The sequence below is a fragment of the Melanerpes formicivorus genome, unplaced genomic scaffold (genome assembly GCF_026170545.1).
Source record: "Melanerpes formicivorus ecotype bairdi unplaced genomic scaffold, bMelFor1.0.p_v2 SCAF_39, whole genome shotgun sequence".
In the NCBI taxonomy this organism is placed as follows: domain Eukaryota; kingdom Metazoa; phylum Chordata; class Aves; order Piciformes; family Picidae; genus Melanerpes; species Melanerpes formicivorus.
The window spans coordinates 3331801-3355879 of NW_027142391.1; the positions used below are offsets into that span (position 1 = coordinate 3331801).

General features: G+C 59.8%; 1 protein-coding gene across 5 annotated transcripts in view; it reads right to left on the reverse strand.

Annotated features, from left to right (window-relative positions):
• The window catches only part of AGRN (agrin), a 181948-nt gene that overhangs the window by 34870 nt on the left and 122999 nt on the right, over positions 1-24079 (reverse strand). For 4 of the 5 annotated variants that reach the window (XM_068158301.1, XM_068158299.1, XM_068158303.1 and 1 more), the window contains 12 exons: positions 17566-17787; positions 14962-15156; positions 11138-11338; positions 9005-9150; positions 8663-8768; positions 8242-8355; positions 4853-5017; positions 3390-3533; positions 2247-2371; positions 1811-1916; positions 1079-1453; positions 808-942 (listed from right to left, as the gene is read on the reverse strand). In XM_068158301.1, the coding sequence (XP_068014402.1) occupies positions 808-942; positions 1079-1453; positions 1811-1916; positions 2247-2371; positions 3390-3533; positions 4853-5017; positions 8242-8355; positions 8663-8768; positions 9005-9150; positions 11138-11338; positions 14962-15156; positions 17566-17787 (2034 nt within the window). Of the gene's footprint in view, positions 1-807; positions 943-1078; positions 1454-1810; positions 1917-2246; positions 2372-3389; positions 3534-4852; positions 5018-8241; positions 8356-8662; positions 8769-9004; positions 9151-11137; positions 11339-14961; positions 15157-17565; positions 17788-22417; positions 23605-24079 lie in introns of those variants that run through there. The other variant, XM_068158302.1, reaches the window with a different exon arrangement.

The following is a 24079-nucleotide window of genomic DNA, read 5'->3' on the forward strand; positions in this document are numbered from 1 at the left end:
TGTCCAGAGGAAAAGGCTGGGGGGTGTCCAGCTGGAAACCCCCAGGCACAGGGGTGGTTAGGAAGGACTCAGTGGGGAAGTAGCTGGAGGACATCCCCAGAGGAACAGCTTTTAGGGTGAGGAGGAGGTGTGGGCAGGGCAGCCAACACTCTGACTCAAAGCTCAAGTGTCTCCTCACCCTGGCCAGTGTGACAGGGGCTATAAACAGGCAAGAGATGCCCACCCTGGCCACGAGAGCCCTGGGAAGCACAGCGTGACTCACACAGCCCTGACCCTCCAGGACACCCACCAGGGACACTGCTCTCCCCAGCTGCCCTGGCACCAAACTGGGCCTGCTCAGCCCAGCTCCCTCTACACCCCCTGACAGATGAAATGGGAATCCAGGGAATTCCCTCACCCCCCCAGGTGGGAGCTCTGCAGAAGCCTGGCCAAAACGCTGCTCAAAGACTCAAGGCCACAGCAGCCAGGGAAGAAAGTGGCCACCTAAGGGAAGAAACCTGCACTGGCCTGGCTCCTGGCACCTACCCAAGCACTGGGGCTGGCTCCTGGGGGCTGTGGCAGGTGGACACAACATCTGCCAGCTGCCATGGGTCAGCAATGTCCCCAGGAACATCCCTCCAGGGACACAGCAGCCCCAGGTTAGACCTCGGGGCTGTGCTCGCTGCCAGCCAGGCCAGCGCCCTGCCGCTGTCCCCCACCAGGCAGCTCCCAGTGGCATCTGTCCCTCTCCTGCACCCTCCAAGAGCTCAGCCTGACTTCCTGACCACCCAAAGGGAGCCCAGAGCCCAGCCCAGAGCACAGACTCACCGGGACAGTTGCTGCCTTCCGCGTCAGCAGCCGCAGTCTTGCCGTCAGAGCAGCATCCCAGGGGGGTGTTGTAACAGGTTGCCCTCTCGATGGCTGGGGTGGAAGTGACCTGGCTTTCCTCCACCTCCTCTTCCCCTGCAGGGCATGAAGAGGAGCATTCACCAGCAGGAGGTAAGACCCCAGCTCTGTGTCAGAGTGAGGCTGGGACACAGCTGGAGAGGCAAGCTCCAGCTCGCGGCCAGCCCTGCGGAGCCGAGCGGCTCCCACTCACCGGCAGAGCCCGCTCCGCTCGACTCCTGGTCTCCGCTGATGCCCAGCTCTTGGTCTCCACTGCCCTCTGCACTGCCTGACTCGGCATAGGCAGGCTGGCTGGTGGCCAGGACCACCGGGGCGGTGGAGAGAGGGCGGACGGTGGTCTTGTGGGCGAGCCAGGGGGTGGTGGCCGGCCTGGCCGTCGTGAGGCGCCGCGTCGTCGCCTGGCTCCTCGCGGTGGGGCTGGCCTCCAGCAGCAGGGAGCTGCCTGCTGCCTCAGTGGGGTCTGGAGGCTGGGTGGTGAACCTCAGGGGGGGAGGGAGGATCAGCTTGTCCAAGGGCAGCGTGGGCAGCGGCGTGGGCGGCAAGCTGTGGCTCGTGTGCGTGATGGGTTCTGCAGGGAGCAGCCAGACACAGCCGAGGTGAGCAGGGGCTGCTCTGGCAGAGGGTGGCCAGGACACTGGGGAGGGGGCTGCAAACCCTCAGGAACCTGCCCTGGACATCAGGGACCAGCTCTGGACCTCAGGGACCTGCCCTGCACCTCAGGCACCTGCCCTGCAGGTCAGGCACCCACCCTGGACCTCAGGCACCCGCCCTGGACCTCAGGCACCCGCCCTGGACCTCAGGCAGCTGCTGTGCCACAGGGAGTCAGGCAGCAGTGACAAACTGCAGAGGGAGGCAGCCAAACCCAAGGGCAGTGTCAGGCCAGAGGGCTGGCAGTGCCCCAGCACCAAGAGCAGCAGACACTCACCGTGGCACTGCCCCACATGCTTCACAGTGATGACCTGGCCCTGCCTGCAGGCGATGGTCTTCAGCTGGCACTGGTCCCCATAGGTGACACCATCAGAGCCACACACCTGAGAGGCAGAGAGGAAGCATGAGCTGCACTCTGGCCTCCTCCAAAGCCTTGGGCAACACAAACAGCTCTGCAGAGGTCCCTTGGAGGCCAAGGGGTGATGGTCTGCACAGGGGGAAGCCCAGGAGCAGAGCAGCTCAGAGGTGCCAGCTGGGACAGAGCACATCAAGTCCTGCTGAGAGACTTCTGCAGCTCCCATGGCACCCTCCCCCACACCCCAAAGCCTGCCTCTTGCTGGGGGGTGAAGAGACAGCAGACTTCCCACACTGCCTGCAGCAGCCCAAGCAGCTGAGCCCTGCACAAGCCCTCCATGGCTGCCTCTCCCACAAACCTTGGTCATGTTGGCTTCTGAGCAGAGTGGGGATGGACACTCGCAGTGGGCAAAGCCATTGACCTCCACACAGGAGGCCCCAAACTCACAGCTCATTTCCTCACAGGATCTGGGGGCTGATGGGTCTGGAGTAGGAGAGAAGGGAGAAGAGGTGACCAAAAGAGCAGGACAGAGCAGCCACATGGACACAGGCTATGCTGAACCTCCTCCCAGAGTGAGTCTTAGCTCTCCTGGGGACTCAATCAGAGTGGTTCAGACCAGAGGACAGGTCAGAATTCCACCAGAGAGAGAAACAGCTCCTGGTGGCTGTGCCTGAGAGCACAGAGAGCAGCACAGAATCACTAAGGCTGGAAATGACCTCTGAGATCAAGTCCAACCATCCCATAATAGGAACCCAGGCCAGAATGGACACTATGGTCAGGAAGCCAGGCCAGAAGGGAGACCATGGACAGGAAGCCAGCCCAGAAGGGAGACCATGGACAGGAAGCCAGCCCAGAAGGGAGACCATGGGCAGGAAGCCAGCCCAGAAGGGAGACCATGGGCAGGAACCCAGCCCAGAAGGGAGCCCATGGGCAGGAAGCCAGCCCAGAAGGGAGCCCATGGGCAGGAAGCCAGCCCAGAAGGGAGCCCATGGACAGGAACCCAGCCCAGAAGGGAGCCCATGGACAGGAACCCAGCCCAGAAGGGAGACCATGGACAGGAACCCAACCCAGAAGGGAGACCATGGACAGGAAGCCAGCCCAGAAGGGAGACCATGGACAGGAAGCCACGCCAGAAGGGAGACCATGGACAGGAAGCCAGCCCAGAAGGGAGACCATGGGCAGGAAGCCAGCCCAGAAGGGAGACCATGAACAGGAAGCCAGCCCAGAAGGGAGACCATGAACAGGAAGCCAGCCCAGAAGGGAGACCATGGACAGGAAGCCAGCCCAGAAGGGAGACCATGGGCAGGAAGCCAGCCCAGAAGGGAGACCATGGGCAGGAAGCCAGCCCAGAAGAGAGCCCATGGACAGGAACCCAGGCCAGAAGGGAGACCAAGGCCCCTTTCCCCCACAGCACAAGCACACAGGGTGGGAGGGTTGCTTTCCTGCAGCAGCACCCCATTACCCGTTTCTTGGGTGGCCTTCTGCTAGGTGGCTGCCTCACCTTTCTCACAGCCAGTGGTGCCCAGCTTGCTGCCATTGGGGCACTGGTTGCACTTCATGCCAGTGATGCCAGTCTTGCAGGAGCACAGCCCAGTCATCTGCTCACAGTCGTCACGCACCGAGCCCACTGGGTCACAGCTGCAGGCTGGGCAGGGAGCACAAAAAGACATTGGTTTGCTGATGGATCTGGGGAGCAGAGCCTCCCCCCAGCAGCCCCACAAATGAGGAACAGGGTCCAGGGGAGGCCCATGATGCTGACTGCTCTTTACTGGCCCCACACAACCTGTAGGAACCAGCTTCCAGCCGCGACCTTGACCGCTGCCCTGTGGCTTGTGGCCCCACAGCTGCCCCACAGACACAGGCAGGGCCACCAGGGCTCAATCAGCTCTGGCAGCCCTGCAGAACATCTCAACAGGGAGAAGGGTCCATGGAAGGAGGCAACATCTCCTAGCCAAGCTGCACTGCAGGGCACCAGCAGCAGCTGTGCAATGCTCCAGGCCACCCTTCAGGCTCTTGCAGGGAGTCATTAAGCACCGCACAACCTGCTGCTGGAGCTGACTTCCAACAGGGCCAGAAAGAGAATCAGAGACTCATGGAATCATGTGGGTTGGAAGAGACTTTTAAGTCCAAGCTTTAAGCCAGAACTACCAGGTCACAACTCAACCAAGGCCCTCAGCACCACAGCTCCATGGCTCTGAAACCCCTCCAGGGATGGGAGCTCTGCCACTGCCCTGGGCAGCCTGGGCCAGGCCTTGACAACCCTCCTGGGGAAGAAACTGTTCCTCATGTCCAGCCTCAACCTGCTCTGGTGCAACTTGAGGCCATTTCCTCTTGTTCTGTTGCTTGCTCTTTGGGAAAACCCCTCCAGGGATGGGGACTCTGCCACTGCCCTGGGCAGCCTGGGCCAGGCCTTGACAACCCTCTTGGGGAAGAAATTGTTCCTCCTGTGGAAACTAGACCTGCCCTAGGGAAACTTAGAATAACTAAGGTTGGAAAAGACCTCAAAGATCATCAAGTCCAACCTTCACTCAAGAGCTCTTGACTAACTAAACCATGGCTCCAAGTGCCACATCCAATCCCCTCTTGAACACCTCCAGGGATGGGGACTCCACCACCTCCCTGGGCAGCACATCCCAATGGCCAATCTCTCTTGCTGGGAAGAACTTTCTCCTCACCTCCAGCCTAAACCTCCCCTGGCACAGCTTGAGACTGTGTCCTCCTGTTCTGGTGCTGCTTGCCTGGGAGCAGAGCCCAACCCCCACCAGCCTCCAGCCTGCTCTCAGGGAGCTGTCGAGAGCAACGAGGTCTCCCCTCAGCCTCCTTTTCCCCGGGCTGAAGCACCCCCAGCTCCCTCAGCTGCTCCTCCCCAGCGGCTGTTCTCCAGCTCCCTGCTCAGAGCAGGCTCCCCCCGCAGGGCTGAGCCCCCCAGGCTGGCAGGGCAGGGGGCAGCCCGGGCAGACTCACGCGTGCAGCCGCTCTTGCCGTCGGTGACGATGCCGCGGAAGTTCCAGAAGCCAGGCTCGCAGCGGTCGCACTTCAGCCCCCCCACGCCGGGCTTGCAGGAGCACTGCCCCGTGGTGGGCTCACAGGACCCCCCATAGGAGCCATAGGGGTTGCACTGGCAGGTACCTGTGAGCCAGAGAGAGAGAGACAGAGGGAGGCTGAGACACAGAGTCGGGGAATCGTTTGGGTTGGAAGAGGGCTTTGAGGTCGTGGAGACCAACCACGGACTCGGCACTGCCAGGGCAGCACCAAGCCATGGGGTCATAGGGTCAGGGGGGTCATGGAGTCATGGGGTAATGGGGTCATGGAGCCATGGAATCATGGGGTCATGGAATCATGGGGTCATGGAGCCATGGAATCATGGGGTCATGGAATCATGGAGTCAGGCAGTCATGGTGTCATGAAGCCAGAGTCATGGAATCATAGAGTCATGGAATCATGGAGCCATGGAATCATGGAGCCATGGAATCATGGAGCCATGGAATCATGGGGTCATGGAGCCATGGAGTCATGGTGTCATGGAATCATAGAGTCATGGAGTCATGGAATCATGGAGCCATGAAGTCATGGAGCCATGGAGTCATGGAATCATGGAGTCATGGAGTTGTGGAGCCATGGAATCGTGGAGTCGTGGAGCCATGGAGCCATAGAGCCATGGAATCATGGAGCCATGGAGTCAGGGAGCCATGGAGTCAGGGAGCCATGGAGTCAGGGAGTCAGAGTTATGGAATCATGGAGTCAGGGACTCAGGGAGTCAGAGTTATGGAATCATGGAGTCATGGAGTCATAGGGTTGAAAGGGACCTCAAGGATCATCCAGGTCTAACCCCCCTGCCAAGGGCAGGGACACCTCACACTAGATGGCCATGGCCCTCAGCACCACAGCTACACAGCTCTGAGAGCCCTCCAGGGATGCAGCCTCCACCACTGCCCTGGGCAGCCTGGGCCAGGGCTTGACAAACCCTTTTAGGGAAGAAATTATTCCTCATGGAAGAAATTATTCCTCCTAAACCTGCCCTGGGGGCAACTTGAGGCCTTTTCCTCTTGTCCTGTGGCTTGATCCCCTGGGAGAAGAGACTGACCTAGGAGATGGGACTTGACCACCCTTTTGCGGGAAGAATATTACCCAGTATCCAACCTTAACCTCCCCTGGTGCAGCCTGAGTCCTGGTCAAGGTGGAGGAGGGCTGCAGCAGTGTGGAGTGACCAACTGCTGAGCCCCCAAGCACTCAGCCAGGGCAGGAACCTGGCCTCAGGCTGGGCAGGAGGAGGTTTCAGCAGCTGCTCTCCACCTTCCTCCTCTGCCCCAGCTGCAAAGGGGAATTAAACCTTCAGGGACCTGCTTGCTTTGCTGTCATCAAGAACTCCTCTCTCATTAACATCAAAGGGGAAGGAAGCTATTAGAAGTTTATTATTAATTCATTAATTAGGAACTTGATGGAGGGAAAGGATCTGAGGACAGACAGAGAGACGCTCCCCGGATCCGCCGGGAGCCGCGGCAAGGGGACCTGGGGCAGAGCTGGAGGGGAAGGGGGACCTCAGCAGCAGCCATGAGGGTGCACAAGGACATCCAGAGCTGGCAGCAGTGGCTAAATCGGCCCCAGGGGCTGGTCAAGTGGTAGCCAGGTGGGGGTTGGTCTCTTCTCCCAGGCAAGCAGCACCAGAACAAGAGGACACAGTCTCAAGCTGTGCCAGGGGAGGTTCAGGCTGGAGGGGAGGAGAAAGTTCTTCACAGAGAGAGTTGTTGGCCATTGGGATGTGCTGCCCCGGGAGGTGGTGGAGTCCCCATCCCTGGAGGTGTTTAGGAAGAGCCTGGATGGGGAGCTTGGTGCCATGGTTTAGTTGATCAGATGGTGCTGGGTGAGAGGTTGGACTTGATGATCTCAAAGGTCTCTTCCAACCTGGTTAATCCTATCCTATCCTATCCTATCCTATCCTATCCTATCCTATCCTATCCTATCCTATCCTATCCTATCCTATCCTATCCTATCCTATCCTATCCTATCCTATCCTATCCCATTCCACTCCACTCTACTCCACTCCACTCTATTCTACCTCCTGAGGTATGGTTGCTCCAACATAAGGACACAGGTGGGCCAGAAACTGGTGGGATGCTGAATCCCAGCCGGCTGGGAAGCTGTGTCCAGGGCCTGGATGGAGGGCAAGGGACAGGACACCCACCAGTGGCACAGGGGAATGCCACACCACCAACCACAGCTGGCAGGGCAATGCTGAAGGTGAAACGCTTGTGCCCTCCCCTAGTGCCACTCTGCCCAGCTCCTCCCTGTTCAGCTGGTCCCTCTTGACCAGCACACACCACCCCACCGTGGATCTGCTCTTCCAACAGCCCCCTCAGCTTGCAGCCCACCTCCTACAGCCCCTCCCAAGGCATCTCTGGACACCCCCTGATTGCTGCTGCTGCTTTTTAGCTCCCACAGCACATTAAGCAGCGCCACATCCTCATCAGGCAGGCAGCAGCCAAGCCCAGGCACGGCATGGATGGTGTCTCCACGGGGTAATGTGTCTCCTTAACAGGCAGCCACAGCCTCAGCTGTCAGGAGCTTGCTAATGCCTTTCCAAATGTGCCTTCAGCCCAAGTGCTGCTCCCATCATTGCTTAATAAATATTAATGAAGCATTTGTTGGCTCAGCTGCCTGCCCAGTGCACTCACTGGTCCTAGGGTGGCTTGCAGGAGGTCCTGAGGTGAGCCTGACAGCTCTGCTCCACCTCAGCCTGCAGGGCAAGGGCACAAACAGCATTTTAGTCACTCAGGCTGGGAGGGAGCCCTAAGCTTCTAGCAATGGGTTGAAGGCACCAAGAGCATGGGCTGGGCCCAGGGGCACCTTCTGGGGCACTCAGCAGCAGGCAAGGCCTGAGCCACCAGCCTGCCTCCTTGCATTTCAGAGGGACTTAGACATGGAAGGTGTCTCAGAGCTTTGGATGGGATAAGAGTGATGGACTAAAGATGATTAGTAGCTGCAGAAGGAGAAGCATGCATGCACCTCTCCATGTGGGCAGGCTGTGAGCCTAGGGTTGGGACAAGCAGAGGCTTTCTGAGCCTGGAAGGTCACCAGGTAGCTAAGGAATGGAGAAGGTCTACCTTCCTGTGCTCCCCCTGGGGTGGTGCCTCAAGCTGTCCCTCCACCTGATCTCTTCCAGCCATCCCTCCCTGGAGGTGTTCCAGGCCAGGCTGGATGAGGCCTTGATCCACCTGGGCTGGTGGGAGGTGTCCCTGCCCATGGCAGGGTGTTGGGACTGGATGATGTTGAAGGTCCCTTCCAACCCAACCCATTCCATGAACCTCTGAAGGCCTTTCCTGCCCCCCCCAGGTGGGACCAGAGCATTCACTCACTTGGGCATCCAGCTGCCCCCACTCCCAGCGCCAAGGTCGTGTTGTCTGGGCAGCATCCATAGATGGTCTGGCTGCAGTGCACAGCCAGCAGAGGTGGTGGGGTTGTGGCAAGGGCTGCAGAGGAAGGCAGAGAGGCACTGGTTATGTCTGGCATGCAGGCTGCTGCTGGGCACTAGTGCCAACACGTGGGATGCAGCAGCCAGCAGCACTCCTTGCAACCCCCCTGTGGCGCTGCAGAGGTGCTGAGGCGAGGTCCTACCCTCGGCCAGGGTAAGAGGGAGTGAGGCAGCAGGGAAGCAGCAAACCAACACAGCCACTGCTGTGTCCTCCTCAGTGAGCATTTCCTTGCTCAGCCCCAGGGAAGGGACCCCAGGCTGGGGACCAGAGGAGGTGGCTGGTGCCATGCTCTGGGGGCACTCACCGCGGCAGGCTCCCTGGCTGCTGACGTAGAGGTCCTGGCGCTTCTCACACCTGGTCTTCTTCAGCTCACACTCGTTGGTGTAGGTCACCCCATCAGAGCCACACACCTGGCAGGAGAGAGAGGGGCACCGCTCAGGGCAGTCCCAGGCACAGGCAGGCAGGTTCCCTACCCAGGGGTGGGTTCCCTACCCAGGGGTGGGTTCCCTACCCAGGGGTGGGTTCCCTACCTGGGGGATGCTCTCTCCTGCCCGGCGGGCAGGCAGGAAGGTCAGCTAAGAAAGAGAGGAGGCCTGGGGGAGGGAGGACTCGAGCAGGCAGCCCAGAAGCCCCCAGGGCTGCTTACCAGGCTGCGTGGCACCGCCAGGCAGGTGAAGTCGCACACGCAGCGGTCGTCCTCGGCGTCCTCATCCCACCAGCCCCCGAACTGCCGGCACCGGTCCTGCTCGCACTCGCTGCCGTCGCCCGAGCCTGAGCCCCCCGAGCCGCACTCTGCAGCAGAGCAGAGCCAAGGTCAGCCAGGGCGAGCCCCCAGCAGCAGAGCCGAGGAAGGGATGGGGACAAAGCCCTCTCGTTGATGTAAGCTCCAGCACAGCAGCTTCCACCTCAACATGAGGAGGAAATTCTGCGCTGGGAGGGTCACGGAGCCCTGGAGCAGGCTCCCCGGGGTGGGGAGGTGTGGAGTCTCCTCCTCTGGAGACTTTCAACACCTGTCTGGATGTGTTCCTGCGGGACCTGCACTGGATCCTAGGGTCCTGCTCTGGCAGGGGGGTTGGACTTGATGATCTCCAGAGGTCCCTTCCAACCCCTAACATCCTGTGAGCCTCTGAGCCAAAGCTGTGCCCTGGATGCAGGGGGAGCAGCCCACTGCTGCACAGGTCTGTCCAAGTCACATTCAACCCCAGAGCCCAGGGCCTCAGAGAAGGTCCCAGTCCTGTGGAGAAAGCCTCTTGTCCCACAAGGCTGTGCTAAGCCTACATAAGGAAAGCTGCCCAGGGATGCTTTAGCAGTTAGCCTGAGGTCTTCCTCTCTGTGGCATCACCACAGGAGCAACAGCAAAGGGCCCTGCAGCTCCCAGAGCTCTGCAGGCTACCTGGAGATCAGCCAGCTGATGGCCATGCAAAGGAGGAAGAGCTGCCACCTGGTTTAGTGACAGCTTAACTCCACACTTCCTTCCAATTCCATCCCCTTTCCCCTGCCCTCCCAAGCACGGAGGGGAGACTGCTGCTGCTGCTGCTGCTGCTAGAAGCATGGAAACCAGAGAGCAGAAGGAGGGCTGAGCTTGGGCTGTAGTCTGAAAGCTCACTCTGCCAGATATGCTTCACAACACATAAACCCTGCTGCACCTCCCAAGGATGCTCAGAGCTCCAGCAGCCAGAGAGAGGGGCTGCTGATTTCAAAGGCTGCTTAAAGGGGAAGCAGGGGGAAGGGCAACCTGGCCCTTTGTATTGAGTGATCAAAGGCTGGCACTTGGCATCACACAGAGAATTATTTAAGATCTTTCCCCACAGGGACATCAACCTGAAATTCCCCAAGGAGGGCTGTGATCAAGCACCATGTCATGTCTTCCTCCTCTCCCTGTGCCCTTCCAGAGCACTGAAGTCCCTTCCAGCTAGGCTCCATGTGCAATGAGCCAGAAAGCCTCAGCTGGCCAGGTCAGCCCACCAGAGCAGTGAGCTTCACACACCTCCTGCTCCTGCATTCAGCTGCTCTTAACCCACAGCTTTGCCTCTACAGTGGCAAAACTCAGCAGGTTCTCCGCTCTTAGACCACTCAAGCAAGGCAGAGCCAACCCCTGGAGCTTGGTACTGAGTCAACAGTGGCCACAGGGCAGGGCCTCAAGCAGCCCCTGGAGCAGAGGGAATCAAAAGCAGCTGCCAGGCTGCCTGCCCCAGAAAGAGCTCCATTTCTCCTGGCCAAGGCCCACTGAAGTGTGAAATTAAATCAGTGATAAACTCCTTTGAGGTGGCATCACCTCTTGTTCCTGCTGGCTGCAAGGCAGACAAAGGGGGAAGGGAGGTGGCAGGCAGCGTGCTGGGTGACAGCAGCCAGGACGAGCATCACTGGATGCTGGAGGTGGCACAGAGGAGCTCACATTGGTCACAGCACAGCATCAAGAGCAAGAACCCACTGGCTGCAACCTCATCCCTTCCTCACCCTCTCACAGAACCCCAGAACCCCAGCCTGGTGAGGGCTGGGAGGCAGCGGTGGGGTCACCGAGGCCAACCCCTCTGCTAAAGCAGGAGTGGTCACCCAGCACCGCAACGTCCAGGGGGGCTTTGGAGTCTCTCCAGAGGAGGAGACACCACAGCCCCCCTGGGCAGCCTCTGCCACCCTCCACAGCCAAGAATTTTTTGGTCCCACTCAGGTTGAGGCAGAGCTTCCTGCCTGCCACTTTGCACCCAGTGCCTCTCATCCCACCTCAGGGCCCCGCCGCGATGCCCACCCGCCCCTCGCCCCCCGCCCGGGACCAACCTACCGTCCTCACACGGCCCCACCCTGGCCACCTCGATGCTCTTCTGCTGCTGGCAGGAGGCAGCCTGCAGCTGGCACTGGCTGGGGTAGGTGAGGCCGTCGGTGCCACAGAGGGGCGCCAGGGGCTGGCTGTCGCAGCGGGGGCACACGCACTGCCCGGCCACGCACCGGCTGCCGAAGGAGCACACGGCGCCGCCGCAGGACTCTGCGCAGGGGGAGAGAGGGAGAGAGAGGGGGAGCAGGGGGGGTGGGGTTAGGCTTTCTGCCCCCTTTGAAGTTTAGTCCTGCAGCCCTCCAGCAGGAAAGCAGAGGCACTGCTGGGTGTGAAAAGGAAAACCAGAGATTGCTCTGACACCAAGGGGGGTGGGAGGGGAGGGGAGGACAGGGTAGGGGAGAGGAGAGGGAGAGGAGAGGGAGAGGAGAGGGAGAGGAGAGGGAGAGGAGAGGGAGAGGAGAGGGAGAGGAGAGGGAGAGGAGAGGGAGAGGAGAGGGAGAGGAGAGGGAGAGGAGAGGGAGAGGAGAGGGAGAGGAGAGGGAGAGGAGAGGGAGAGGAGAGGGAGAGGAGAGGGAGAGGAGAGGGAGAGGAGAGGGAGAGGAGAGGGAGAGGAGAGGGAGAGGAGAGGGAGAGGAGAGGGAGAGGAGAGGGAGAGGAGAGGGAGAGGAGAGGGAGAGGATAAGATAAACCAGGTTGAAAGAGAACTTTGAGATCATCAAGTCCAACCTATCACCCAGCACCATCTGATCAACCAAACCATGGCACCAAGCTCCCCATCCAGGCTCTACCTAAACACCTTCAGGGATGGGGACTCCACCACCTCCCTGGGCAGCACATTCCAATGGCCAAGCTCTCTCTCTATGAAGAACTTCCTCATCTCCAGCCTAAACCTCCTCTGGCACAGCTTGAGACTGTGGCCTCTTCTTCTGGTGCTGGGTGCCTGGCAGAAGAGACCAACCCCCAGCTGGCTACAATCTCCCTTCAGGGAGTTGGAGAGAGCAAGAAGGTCTCCCCTGAGCCTCCTGGGCCAAGGCTCTGCAGAGGGCCAGTGCCACTCGTGGGCACCTCTGGCTGCCAGCACTCCCACAAGGGCAGTGTGCAGGGCACCCATCACAAATCTCCTTTGCTCTCATGGTGTATCCCACCAGATTCACAGATTGCATCAGGCTGGAAGGGAGCCTCAAAGGGCAGCCTGGCCACCCCCCCCTGCAGGCAGCAGAGTCATCCCCAATGAGATAAAGCTGCCCAGGGCCACATCAAGCCTGACCCTGAATGTCTCCAGGGATGAGGCCTCCATCACCTCTCTGGGCAACCTCTCTATTTCCCCACTCTCCCTGTGCAGAGCTTCCTCCTGATGTCCAGCCTAACTCTGCCCTGCTCCAGGTTCAAACCACTGCCTCTCATCCTATCCCTCAAAGCCCTTCTAAACAGTCCCTCCCCAGCCTCCCTGCAGGCCCCCTTCAGATCATGCAATGCAGTTACAGCTCAACCTCAGCCTCCTGTTTGCACTGAGAGTCATCTGTCACACTCATTCTTCTGTCCCAGCCTTACAGAGGACCTCCTGCACCCTTCACCCCTGACCACCAGCCCCAGCTGGGCAGGTTTCCTGAAGCTCAAAGCCCTCCTTTCACTGAAGGAGCCCTTTGCCCCAGGGAAGAGCCTAGGCAGGGCTTTTAATTCATTAGGAAATTAGCACAGACAGCTCCCTGGGCTGGGGAGTGGGGAGAAAACAGAGGGACAAAGAGGAATTAACCCCAGGGGATGGAGGGAAGGGAAAGCTGCTGAGATGAGCTGTGTGATCAAATAGATCCTGGATGCTTTCAGTCCTGGTGGTAGCTCTTAAGATGCTTTTAGCCCAATTTCTTTGCTTGGCTCGATGGACATTGGGTCCAATCTCTGTGCTTGGCTCAGACAAGCACCAAGGAGAGCAGATCCCACCTGAGATGCACAGCTGAGCCTAAAAGGAAGTGGTTTGGGATGCTCAAGATGCCCAATTCTTATGAAGCCAAAAGGAAAGGCCACACCAGAGAAGGGGAAAGCCCTTCAGGCACAGGTTCCAAGAGACCAACCAAGGGCTGCAGCCCAGAGCCAGGCTGCTGGGTGTCCCTGGGGCAAGCCCCAGCCCTCTGGAGCTGACATCCCCCTGGCAAGCCCTTAAAACAACCCACAAAAGCACCAGGAAGAGGGCTGGGCAGACCCTCCACACATCCCAAGCCCAGGCTTTGCCTCCTCCACAGCAATGCCAGGGTGCCACACACAACTGTCCAGTTCTGGGCCCCTCAGTTTAAGAAGGACATTGAGAGACTGGAAGGTGTCCAGAGAAGGGCAAGAAAGCTGGGGAGGGGTCTGGAGCACAGCCCTGGGAGGAGAGGCTGAGGGAGCTGGGGTTGCTTAGCCTGGAGAAGAGGAGGCTCAGGGGAGACCTCATTGCTCTCTGCAACTCCCTGAAGGGAGGTTGGAGCCAGGTGGGGGTTGGGCTCTTCTCCCAGGCAAGCAGCAGCAGAACAAGAGGACACAGTCTCAAGCTGTGCCAGGGGAGGTTTAGGCTGGAGGGGAGGAAGAAGTTCTTCATAGGAGGAGAGATTGGCCCTTGGGATGTGCTGCCCAGGGAGGTGGTGGAGTCCCCATCCCTGGGGGTGTTCAAGAGGGGATTGGATGTGGCACTTGGGGCCATGGTTTAGTCAGGAGGTCTGTGGTGACAGGTTGGACTTGATGATCTTTGAGGTCTCTTCCAACCTTAGTGAGACTGTGACTGGTGAGCCCTGGGTGCCCATGGCCAGCTGAGGGGCACCTGGGTGGCCCAGCAGGGCTGAGCATCCTCTCTCTGAAATGGCAGCAGGAGGAAGGGGAAAGGGAGGAGGGGAAGAGGAAGGGGAGGAGGGGAAGAGGAAGGGGAGGAGGGGAAGAGGAAGGGGAGGAGGGGAAGAGGAAGGGGAGGAGGGGAAGAGGAAGGGGAGGAGGGGAAGAGGAAGGGGAGGAGGGGAAGAGGAAGGGGAGGAGGGGAAGAGGAAGGGGAGGAGGGGAAGAGGAAGGGGAGGAGGGGAAGAGGAAGGGGAGGAGGGGAAGAGGAAGGGGAGGAGGGGAAGAGGAAGGGGAGGAGGGGAAGAGGAAGGGGAGGAGGGGAAGAGGAAGGGGAGGAGGGGAAGAGGAAGGGGAGGAGGGGAAGAGGAAGGGGAGGAGGGGAAGAGGAAGGGGAGGAGGGGAAGAGGAAGGGGAGGAGGGGGAGAGGAAGGGGAGGAGGGGGAGAGGAAGGGGAGGAGGGGGAGAGGAAGGGGAGGAGGGGGAGAGGAAGGGGAGGAGGGGGGAGAGGAAGGGGAGGAGGGGGAGAGGAAGGGGAGGAGGGGGGAGAGGAAGGGGAGGAGGGGGAGAGGAAGGGGAGGAGGGGGAGAGGAAGGGGAGGAGGGGGAGAGGAAGGGGAGGAGGGGGAGAGGAAGGGGAGGAGGGGGAGAGGAAGGGGAGGAGGGGGAGAGGAAGGGGAGGAGGGGGAGAGGAAGGGGAGGAGGGGGAGAGGAAGGGGAGGAGGGGGAGAGGAAGGGGAGGAGGGGGAGAGGAAGGGGAGGAGGGGGAGAGGAAGGGGAGGAGGGGGAGAGGAAGGGGAGGAGGGGGAGAGGAAGGGGAGGAGGGGGAGAGGAAGGGGAGGAGGGGGAGAGGAAGGGGAGGAGGGGGAGAGGAAGGGGAGGAGGGGGAGAGGAAGGGGAGGAGGGGGAGAGGAAGGGGAGGAGGGGGAGAGGAAGGGGAGGAGGGGGAGAGGAAGGGGAGGAGGGGGAGAGGAAGGGGAGGAGGGGGAGAGGAAGGGGAGGAGGGGAAGGGGAAGGGGAGGTTGCCAGACTCACTGCAGTCTCCCTGGGCAGCCACCAGGATGTTGGTCTGCTGGGTGCAGGCGCGGACGTGCAGCTCGCACTCGCTGCCGTAGGTGTTGCCGTCTGTGCCGCACACGGGCTGGGAGGAGGGCACGCACTCGGTGGGGCACACGCACCTGCCCGTCTCTGCCTCGCAGATGGCCCCAAACTGGCACTTGCCACAAGGGTCTGGGGGGAAAAACCAGCAGGTTAGGAGAGCAGGGCGGGCTGGCAGCGCCGCCCAGCCGAGCGCCCCGGCGGGAGCTGGAGGTCTCCTCAGGGCCCAGAGGGTGGAGGGCAGCAGGATGGGGCCAGGCTCTGCTCAGTGGTGCCCAGTGACAGGATGAGGGGCTGGGACCATTTGCTCTCAGCTTGCACCTCCTGACTCAGAATCACAGAGCCCCAGCATGGTGGAAGCTGGAAGGGCTCTCTGGGGCTCCTAGAATCATGGAATCAGAGCATTGCCAGGGCTGGAAGGGACCTCAAGGCTCAGCCAGTTCCAACCCCACTGCCATGGGCAGGGACACCTCACACTACAGCAGGTTGCTCACAGCCACCTCCAGCCTGGCTGCAAACACCTCCAGGCAGGAGGCTTCCACCACCTCCCTGGGCAACCTGTGCCAGGCTCTCACCACCCTCCTGGGCAACAACTTCTTCCTCACATCCAATCTCAATCTCCCCACTTCCAGTTCTGTTTCATTCCCCTCCAGTCCTATCACCCAGTCCAAACCCCCTGCTCCACAGGGCACCCACAGCAGCTTGCCCAGGAGCACAATGGCCAGGGGTGGGGTTTGGAAGCTCTCCAGAGCAGGAGACTCCACAACCTCCCTGGGCAGCCTGCTCCAGGGCTCCAGCAGCCTCCCAGCAAAGAATTTTCCCCCTCAGGATGAGGCAGAACTTCCAGGCTGCACCCATTGCCCCTCCTCCTGTCACTGGGCACCAGTGAGAAGAGTCTGGCCCCATCCCCTTGCCCCTCAGCCTCTAGCTATTGATCTCCTCTCAGCCTTCTCTTCCCCAGGCTAAGCAGCCCCAGGTCTCTCAGCCTCCTGGGTGTTCAGTGAGTCGATTTCATTCTCTCCTTCAGACAAATCCCCTCTCCCCTCCCTGCCATTCAGATCATCAGGAATTTGGCTCCAAGATGTATTCTGTTTTTTTCCTCCTTACTTTCTTTGCTCTTTCACACAGCAGCTGCTACCTTTGCATGGGGGAGAGAAGATGCAACAACCTCCTGCTTGGTCTGTGCAGGCTGTTGGCCAGGAGGTTTCTATCTGCAGCACAAAGCCAGGCCTGGACTCTGCAGGGCAGGAGAGGGAACTGCTCAAGGCAGCCTGGGAGCAGACAAGGGTAGCAATTTCCTCCTCTTTACAGCAAGGGGGGGATGGAACAAAACTAGAAGTGGGGAGAGCCAGATTGGCTGTGAGGAAGAAGTTCTTCCCCATGAGGGTGGTGAGAGCCTGGCACAGGCTGCCCAGGGAGGTGGTGGAAGCCTCCTGCCTGGAGGTGTTCCAGGACAACCTGGCTAGTGGGAAGTGTCCCTGAAGGGAGGTTGGAAGTGGATGATCTTTAAGAGCCTTTCCAACCCAAACCATTCTGTGAATGCAGGAATCTGTGCATGCTCCCAGCAGGTGAAGTATCTTCACCCTGCTCTGCTCCTCCTGTAACTGCCTGCAGTCGGTACCAGCACTTCCATCTGACCTGAGGAGGGTTGAGGATTCACAGACTGCATCAGGTTAGAAGAGATCCTCTCAAAGGTCACCTTGCCTAACCCCCCTGCAACCCTGCAGTCAGCAGGGGCACTTCCAACTAGGCTGCCCAGGGCCACACCAAGCCTGCTCTTGATTGTCTTCAGGGATGGGACCTCAACCTCACCTCTGGGGAACCTGGCCCAGTGTCTCAGCATTCATTGCAAAGACCTGTGCTCAGCCCTGGTCACCTTGAGTCCTGTGTCCAGTTCTGGGCTCCTCAGTTTAAGAAGGACATTGAGAGACTTGAAGGTATCCAGAGAAGGGCAACAAAGCTGGGGAGGGGTCTGGAGCACAGCCCTGGGAGGAGAGGCTGAGGGAGCTGGGGAGAAGAGGAGGCTCAGGGGAGACCTTCTTGCTCTCTCCAACTCCCTGAAGGGAGGTTGGAGCCAGGTGGGGGTTGGTCACTTCTCCCAGGCAAGCAGCACCAGAACAAGAGGCCACAGTCTCAAGCTGTGCCAGGGGAGGTGAGGAAGAAGTTCTTCATAGGAGGAGAGAGCTTGGCCATTGGGATGTACTGCCCAGGGAGGTGGTGGAGTCCCCATCCCTGGAGGTGTTGAAGAGGGGATTGGATGTGGCACTTGGAGCCATGGTTTAGTTAGTCAGGAAGGGGGGGAGGGTTGGGTGGCAGCTTGGACTTGCTGATCTCTGGGGCCTTTTCCAACCTGATTGATTCTATGACCTCTGAGGCCTTTCCCCACCAGCACCACTCCACGAGGGCAGCCCAAGCTCCGCCACGACCCAGAGGGTCTCTCTCCCCACAGCCACCTCCCTGCTTACAGCACAGCCAGTGAGCAGAGCAGCAGCAGGTGGAGGGGAGCCCTTTGGGGATCCCATCTTCGGGGTGGCCTCTTACCACAGGGCCCTTTGTGCTTCACTTTGATCTCCCTCTTGAGGACGCAGGCCATGGCGTCGAGCTCGCAGGGGTTGCCGTAGGTGCGGTTGTCGGTGCCACACACGGGGTCGTAGCGGCCCTGGCACACCTGCTGGCACTCACACACAGCCTCCTGGTTCTTCACCACACAAGTGGCCCCAAAGGTGCACTCCACGCTCAGGCAGGGGCTGGGCACCCCCAGGTCTGCGGAAGGGAGAGGAGGGAAAGGCAGTGGTGGGAGGCTGCCGCCGGCCCGGCCGCCCCCAGCAGCGTGCAGAGCGATGCATGCCAGGCTGCCCGGCCCCCACCCCCCCCAAAGCCGTGCCAAATGCACACAGCTCCTGCCCTTGGCACCAGCTCCTGCGCCCTCCATGCCCCCCTGCCCGCCCCCCTGACATGCCCAGCTCAGCGTGGTCCCCATGCTTGGCAGAGGTTAGGGATGGGAAGCAGGCACAAGATCTTCTCCCCGCGCGCCACGGACAGGGCTCCTGCCTCCTCTCCTCCAGCCCAGCTCCAGCCCAGCTCCCTCCTGCCCCAAGGGGCTGCCCAGAGGGGGTTTCTGCACCTGAGTCTCCCCAGCAGCTCACAGCCAGCAGCAAGGACAAGCATCATGTACCAAGGGAGGCTGACACAGGCTCCTCGTGGCCAGGCCAGCAGCTGGAACTTCTTTTGCCTGGGCAGCACTGGTGCCAGGATCTGGGCATCTGAATGACCAGCTCCATTGGCTGAGGGCAGGAGGCATCAGAAAGCCTTCCTCAGTGTTGCTCTCAGTGCTTCCAGGCCACTCAGGATCACACTGTCTCCTGACCAGCTCATCCTGACAGCTTGTGGCAAGAGCCAGGAAGACCTGGCTGGAGAGGACCTCTGCATCTGGCTTCACCACACAGCCTGTCTCTCTGTCCTTTCCCCAGCAGCTCAGCTGCCTTGCAGGCTGGTGCTGGCAAGGTCATGGAGCTGCTCTGCATAAAGATGAAGAGCTGTGATGCCCTTTCCTGGGCATCTGGCTCCAGAAGCAGAGCCCTGAGGCTCTCTGGGGGATGGGCAGTGCCCACAGCGTGGAGCTACTCAATCCAAGCCAGCCATGAAGGTGGCACCTTGCCTGCAAGATAGCCAGCAGTGGTGAGGTGAGCAAGCAACCCTGATGGTGAGAGCCCAGAGGAAAGCCTGCATCCAGCTCCTGGGTGCAGCTCTGGAACGGCTCCCAGGGGAAGTGCTGTGGTTCCACCTGGCTCCCAGCCCGCTCGGCGAGGGCCAACCCAGCAAGCAAATCCACCATCCAGGTCTGTTCCACCATCCAGAAGCCAGGCAGCTAAGAGGCAGGGCTGGCTGTGCTGCTGGGGAGAGAGCCAGCACTGCCCAGCAACCCCTTCCCTGTGACTCAAGCCAGAGCCCTGAGGACCTGGGGCGAGGAAAGGACACCAGCCGTAACCCAGGCCGGACGCCGACGTGGACACACAACGGAATGGATGTGGATGGACAGACAGCCAAGAGGAGATGGATGCAACAGGCAGACACAGCACAGCCCCACCAGCACCACAGAGCGAGGCAGGCACAAAGCTGGAGTGGAGCAGGACAGACCAAGCCCTCCAGAACCTGCTGATGGGGCGGCAGGGCCATCGCCATCCCCTCCTAGGACCAAGGTGGCTGATCTGCAGAGCAAGAGCAAGGCTTGGACCCTCAGGACCCTGGCTGCATGCTGTCAACCAGCCAAGAAATGGCCAAGAGCATGGGCAAAGGCAAGCCTGGGTTTGGGACTTGCCTCTTTGGGAAGCACCTACCAAGTCAAAACTTAGAGCCAAGGGTCTGCAAAGGAACAGGGAAGACAGGGGGACAGTTCAAGCACATGGCCACTCCTTCAACCCAGCCTTTTCAGCTGTCCCCCCACAGCTCCCCTGCAGCTGAGGAGCTGCTGAGAAATCCCCAGGGAGCAGGAACTGCTGCCTGCCCCTGTTCCCTGCCCTCTGATGCTGCTCACACCTCCTGCTTGGGCTTTGCTCCTTGCTCCTGCTCCCTGCCCTCTGATGCTGCTCACACCTCCTGCTTGGGCTTTGCTCCTGCTCCCTGCCCTCTGATGCTGCTCACACCTCCTGCTTGGGCTTTGCTCCTTGCTCCTGCTCCCTGCCCTCTGATGCTGCTCACACCTCCTGCTTGGGCTTTGCTCCTGCTCCCTGCCCTCTGATGCTGCTCACACCTCCTGCTTGGGCTTTGCTCCTTGCTCCCTGCCCTCGGATGCTGCTCACACCTCCTGCTTGGGCTTTGCTCCTTGCTCCTGCCTCTTACCCTCTGATGCTGCTCACACCTCCTGCTTGGGCTTTGCTCCTTGCTCCTGCCTCTTACCCTCTGATGCTGCTCACACCTCCTGCTTGGGCTTTGCTCCTTGCTCCTGTTCCCTGCCCTCTGATGCTGCTCACACCTCCTGCTTGGGCTTTGCTCCTTGCTCCTGCTTCTTACCCCCTGATGCTGCTCACACCTCCTGCTTGGGCTTTGCTCCTTGCTCCTGCTTCTTACCCTCTGATGCTGCTCACACCTCCTGCTTGGGCTTTGCTCCTTGCTCCTGCTCCCTGCCCTCTGATGCTGCTCACACCTCCTGCTTGGGCTTTGCTCCTTGCTCCTGCCTCTTACCCTCTGATGCTGCTCACACCTCCTGCTTGGGCTTTGCTCCTTGCTCCTTCTCCCTGCCCTCTGATGCTGCTCACACCTCCTGCTTGGGCTTTGCTCCTTGCTCCTTCTCCCTGCCCTCTGATGCTGCTCACACCTCCTGCTTGGGCTTTGCTCCTTGCTCCTGCTTCTTACCCTCTGATGCTGCTCACACCTCCTGCTTGGGCTTTGCTCCTTGCTCCTGCTCCCTGCCCTCTGATGCTGCTCACACCTCCTGCTTGGGCTTTGCTCCTTGCTCCTGCCTCTTACCCTCTGATGCTGCTCACACCTCCTGCTTGGGCTTTGCTCCTTGCTCCTTCTCCCTGCCCTCTGATGCTGCTCACACCTCCTGCTTGGGCTTTGCTCCTTGCTCCTTCTCCCTGCCCTCTGATGCTGCTCACACCTCCTGCTTGGGCTTTGCTCCTTGCTCCTGCTTCTTACCCTCTGATGCTGCTCACACCTCCTGCTTGGGCTTTGCTCCTTGCTCCTGCTTCTTACCCCCTGATGCTGCTCACACCTCCTGCTTGGGCTTTGCTCCTTGCTCCTGCTTCTTACCCCCTGATGCTGCTCACACCTCCTGCTTGGGCTTTGCTCCTTGCTCCTGCTTCTTACCCCCTGATGCTGCTCACACCTCCTGCTTGGGCTTTGCTCCTTGCTCCTGCTCCCTGCCCTCTGATGATGCTCACACCTCCTGCTTGGGCTTTGCTCCTTGCTCCTGCCTCTTACCCTCTGATGCTGCTCACACCTCCTGCTTGTGCTTTGCTCCTTGCTCCTGCTCCCTGCCCCCTGATGATGCTCACACCTCCTGCTTGTGCTTTGCTCCTTGCTCCTGCTCCCTGCCCTCTGATGCTGCTCACACCTCCTGCTTGGGCTTTACTCCTTGCTCCCTGCCCTCTGATGCTGCTCACACCTCCTGCTTGTGCTTCTCTTTCTCAAAACACCATCTCTGCCATGGTGATGTCCCTCAGAGCCCCAGAGCCCCCTTGCATGGGGAAGAGAAGCTTTTCTGGAGACAGTTAGGCAGGAAGTAAGGAGCTAGGCATGAAGCAAAGCAATCTGCTCATTTAGACCCAAATTCACACTCTTGCCTTGGTGAGCAAGGGAGTGAGGGTGCAGGAGGTGCCAGGCCTGCTGGAGAACACTGCCCTGACCTCCCCTGCCCTTCTTCAGCAGCCAGACCTGCAGAGAAGCAGCACAGGAAGCTCCTTCCCAGCCTGAATCTGAGGCTGTGAGATTTCACACCCAGGCTTGGGCACCTGCAGACGTCAAGGAGGTGTGGGAAGTGACACCAGGTTTGGTGTGGGTGGATAGAATGAGGACCTACAGAGCAAGGACCTTAGGCTGTGCTACAGGCAAGACCTGCTTTGGTTCCTGGCCCCTCTCCATCACTTAGGCAGGGAGGCCAAGGCACAGAGCAGGCAAAATGCTCCTTCTGCAGCCTGTGATCCTTCAGCTGCTGCTGAGCTTTGCAGAAACCCAACCAAGCCCTGGCACCCTGGCACCCAGGCACACTGAGCTCTCCTGCAAGCCCTTGCCTGGGGATGACTATGGAGAGCAGCTCTGAAGCTGCTGTGTAACCCATCACACCCAAAGGCTTCAGCACCAGCTCCTCAGGGAAGTGTTCAGAGGGAAGAACCACAGCTGAACACAGACTCAGCACTTCCCAGAGGCACAGGGTGCTCTGCTGGGCACTGGGCTGGGGGGCTGTGATCCCTGCAGAGCCCCTGCCCACTGGGCTTGCACAGACAAGAGTGACACACACTATGGAGAGCAAGGGGACAAGCATCACAGTCCCAAGGCAGGCACAAGTCTCTGGGAAGGAGGAGGTGGGGAAGAAAGGAGGTAGGGAAGAAAGGAGGGTTAGTTGGGTGCAACAGGAGGGGTAAAAATCAACCAGGGGCAGTCCAGCCTGATGTAGAGGGGCTCACTCAGGAGTGGGGGGGCTCACAGCACCCACCTCTGCTCCCCCTCTCCTTTGCCTCAAAGGGCCAAGCCACAGCAAGCATTGGAGAAGAGCCCAGAGCACGGCCAGGCATTCCCATTCCAGCTGGAAGTGACTGGGATGAGGGATGGGAGCAGACCCAGGGCCATCTCCCCATCCTGGGGGGGGGGGCTCTCAAGCAAAAGTGGAGAGGTTGGGGAGCAGTGGGAAGAAGCCAGGAGTGGCAGTGGCCGTGGGGAAGGGGAGAAAGCAGACCTCCTAGCAGAGCTGTCCGGGTAGGGAGCAGAAGGGTGCTGCCAGGACACAACTCCTTCCTCCACACAGGCACCACTGTAAAACACAAGACACAGACCAAACAGGAAAGAGAGAGAAAGAGCAGAGGGAGAGAAAAAACAGAGGAGAGAAAGAGAGAGAGCAGAGAGAGGCAGGGAGGAAAAGACAGATACAGCAACCCTCCACCTCCTGTCCACACCGGTCTCATCCCATCTCTTCCTTCTCAGCTGCACCACCATGGTGCCAGAGGATTAAAATCAAAGCCTGGAGCATTTTGTTTGGCTTTGCCTCCTTTGCCTTGCTGCTGGAAAAGGCAGCAGCAGAGCTCATTGCTCATCAGAGACACGAGAGATCAAACCCCTGCCACCACACCAACAGCCCTGGCTTCCCTTCCTTCCTTCCTAACTTCCTTCCTTCCTTCCTTCCTTCCTTCCTTCCTTCCTTCTTTCCTTCCCTTCCCCAGCTCCCTGCATCTCCTGCAGCCTCACAGCACAGAGGCTGAATCACAGAATCATCAATGCATTGGGCTGGAAGGGATCTTCTAAAGCTCAGCCAGTCCAACCCATCCCTGCAGTCAGCAGGGAGAGCCCCAACGAGATCAGGTTGCTCAGAGCCCCACTGAGCCTGACCTGGAATGTCTCCAGGAATGAGGCCTCCAGCACCTTCTCACTGGACAAACTGGCCCAGACTGAGACTTGCCCTCTGAAAGACTTGAGCAAGCCCAGACTCAGGGCTTCCACCAAGTTCCCAACCCAGGAGCTCCACTGAAGCCTGTTTGGGTTGGCAAAGACCTCTGAGATCATCAGGTCCAACCACTGACCCAACAGTGCCATGTCTGCAGGGGGTTCCTAATACCTCCAGGGATTGGGGAGGGCTCCACCACCTGTCTGGGCAACCTGCTGCAGTGTTCCACCACCCTCACAGTAAAGAGCTTCTTCCATGGTGAGTAAAGAACTCCCCACACTGCCCACCTTGGGTGCTGGATGCAGGCAGAGCTCCCTCACTCCCTGGTCTCACCCACTGCTAAGTGTCCTACCAGCCCTACAGCACCCATCACCCCAGGCAGCAGGGCCAGGGAGGTCATTCTCTCCCTCTGCTCTGCTCAGACCCCACCTGGAGTACTGCATCCACTTCTGGAGCCTCTGTGCCAGGAAGGATCTGGAGGGGCTGGAAGGTGTCCAGGGAAGGGCCACAAGGATGAGCAGAGGGCTGGAGCTGCTCTGCTGTGAGCACAGACTGAGGGAGTTGGGGTTGTGCAGGCTGGAGAGGAGAAGGCTCCAAGGAGACCTCATTGTGGCCTTCCTGGATCTGAAGGAGGCTACAGGAAAGCTGGGGAGGGACTTTTGAGGGTGTCAGGTAGGGATAGGACTGGGGGGGATGGAGCAAAACTAGAAGTGGAGAGATTGAGATTGGCTGTGAGGAAGAAGTTGCTCCCCAGGAGGGTGGTGAGAGCCTGGCACAGGCTGCCCAGGGAGGTGGTGGAAGCCTCCTGCCTGGAGGTGTTTGCAGCCAGGCTGGAGGTGGCTGTGAGCAACCTGCTGTGGTGTGAGGTGTCCCTGCCCATGGCAGGGGGGTTGGAACTGGCTGAGCCTTGAGCTCCCTTCCAACCCTGACCATTCTATGACTCTATTCCTGTCCCAGCCT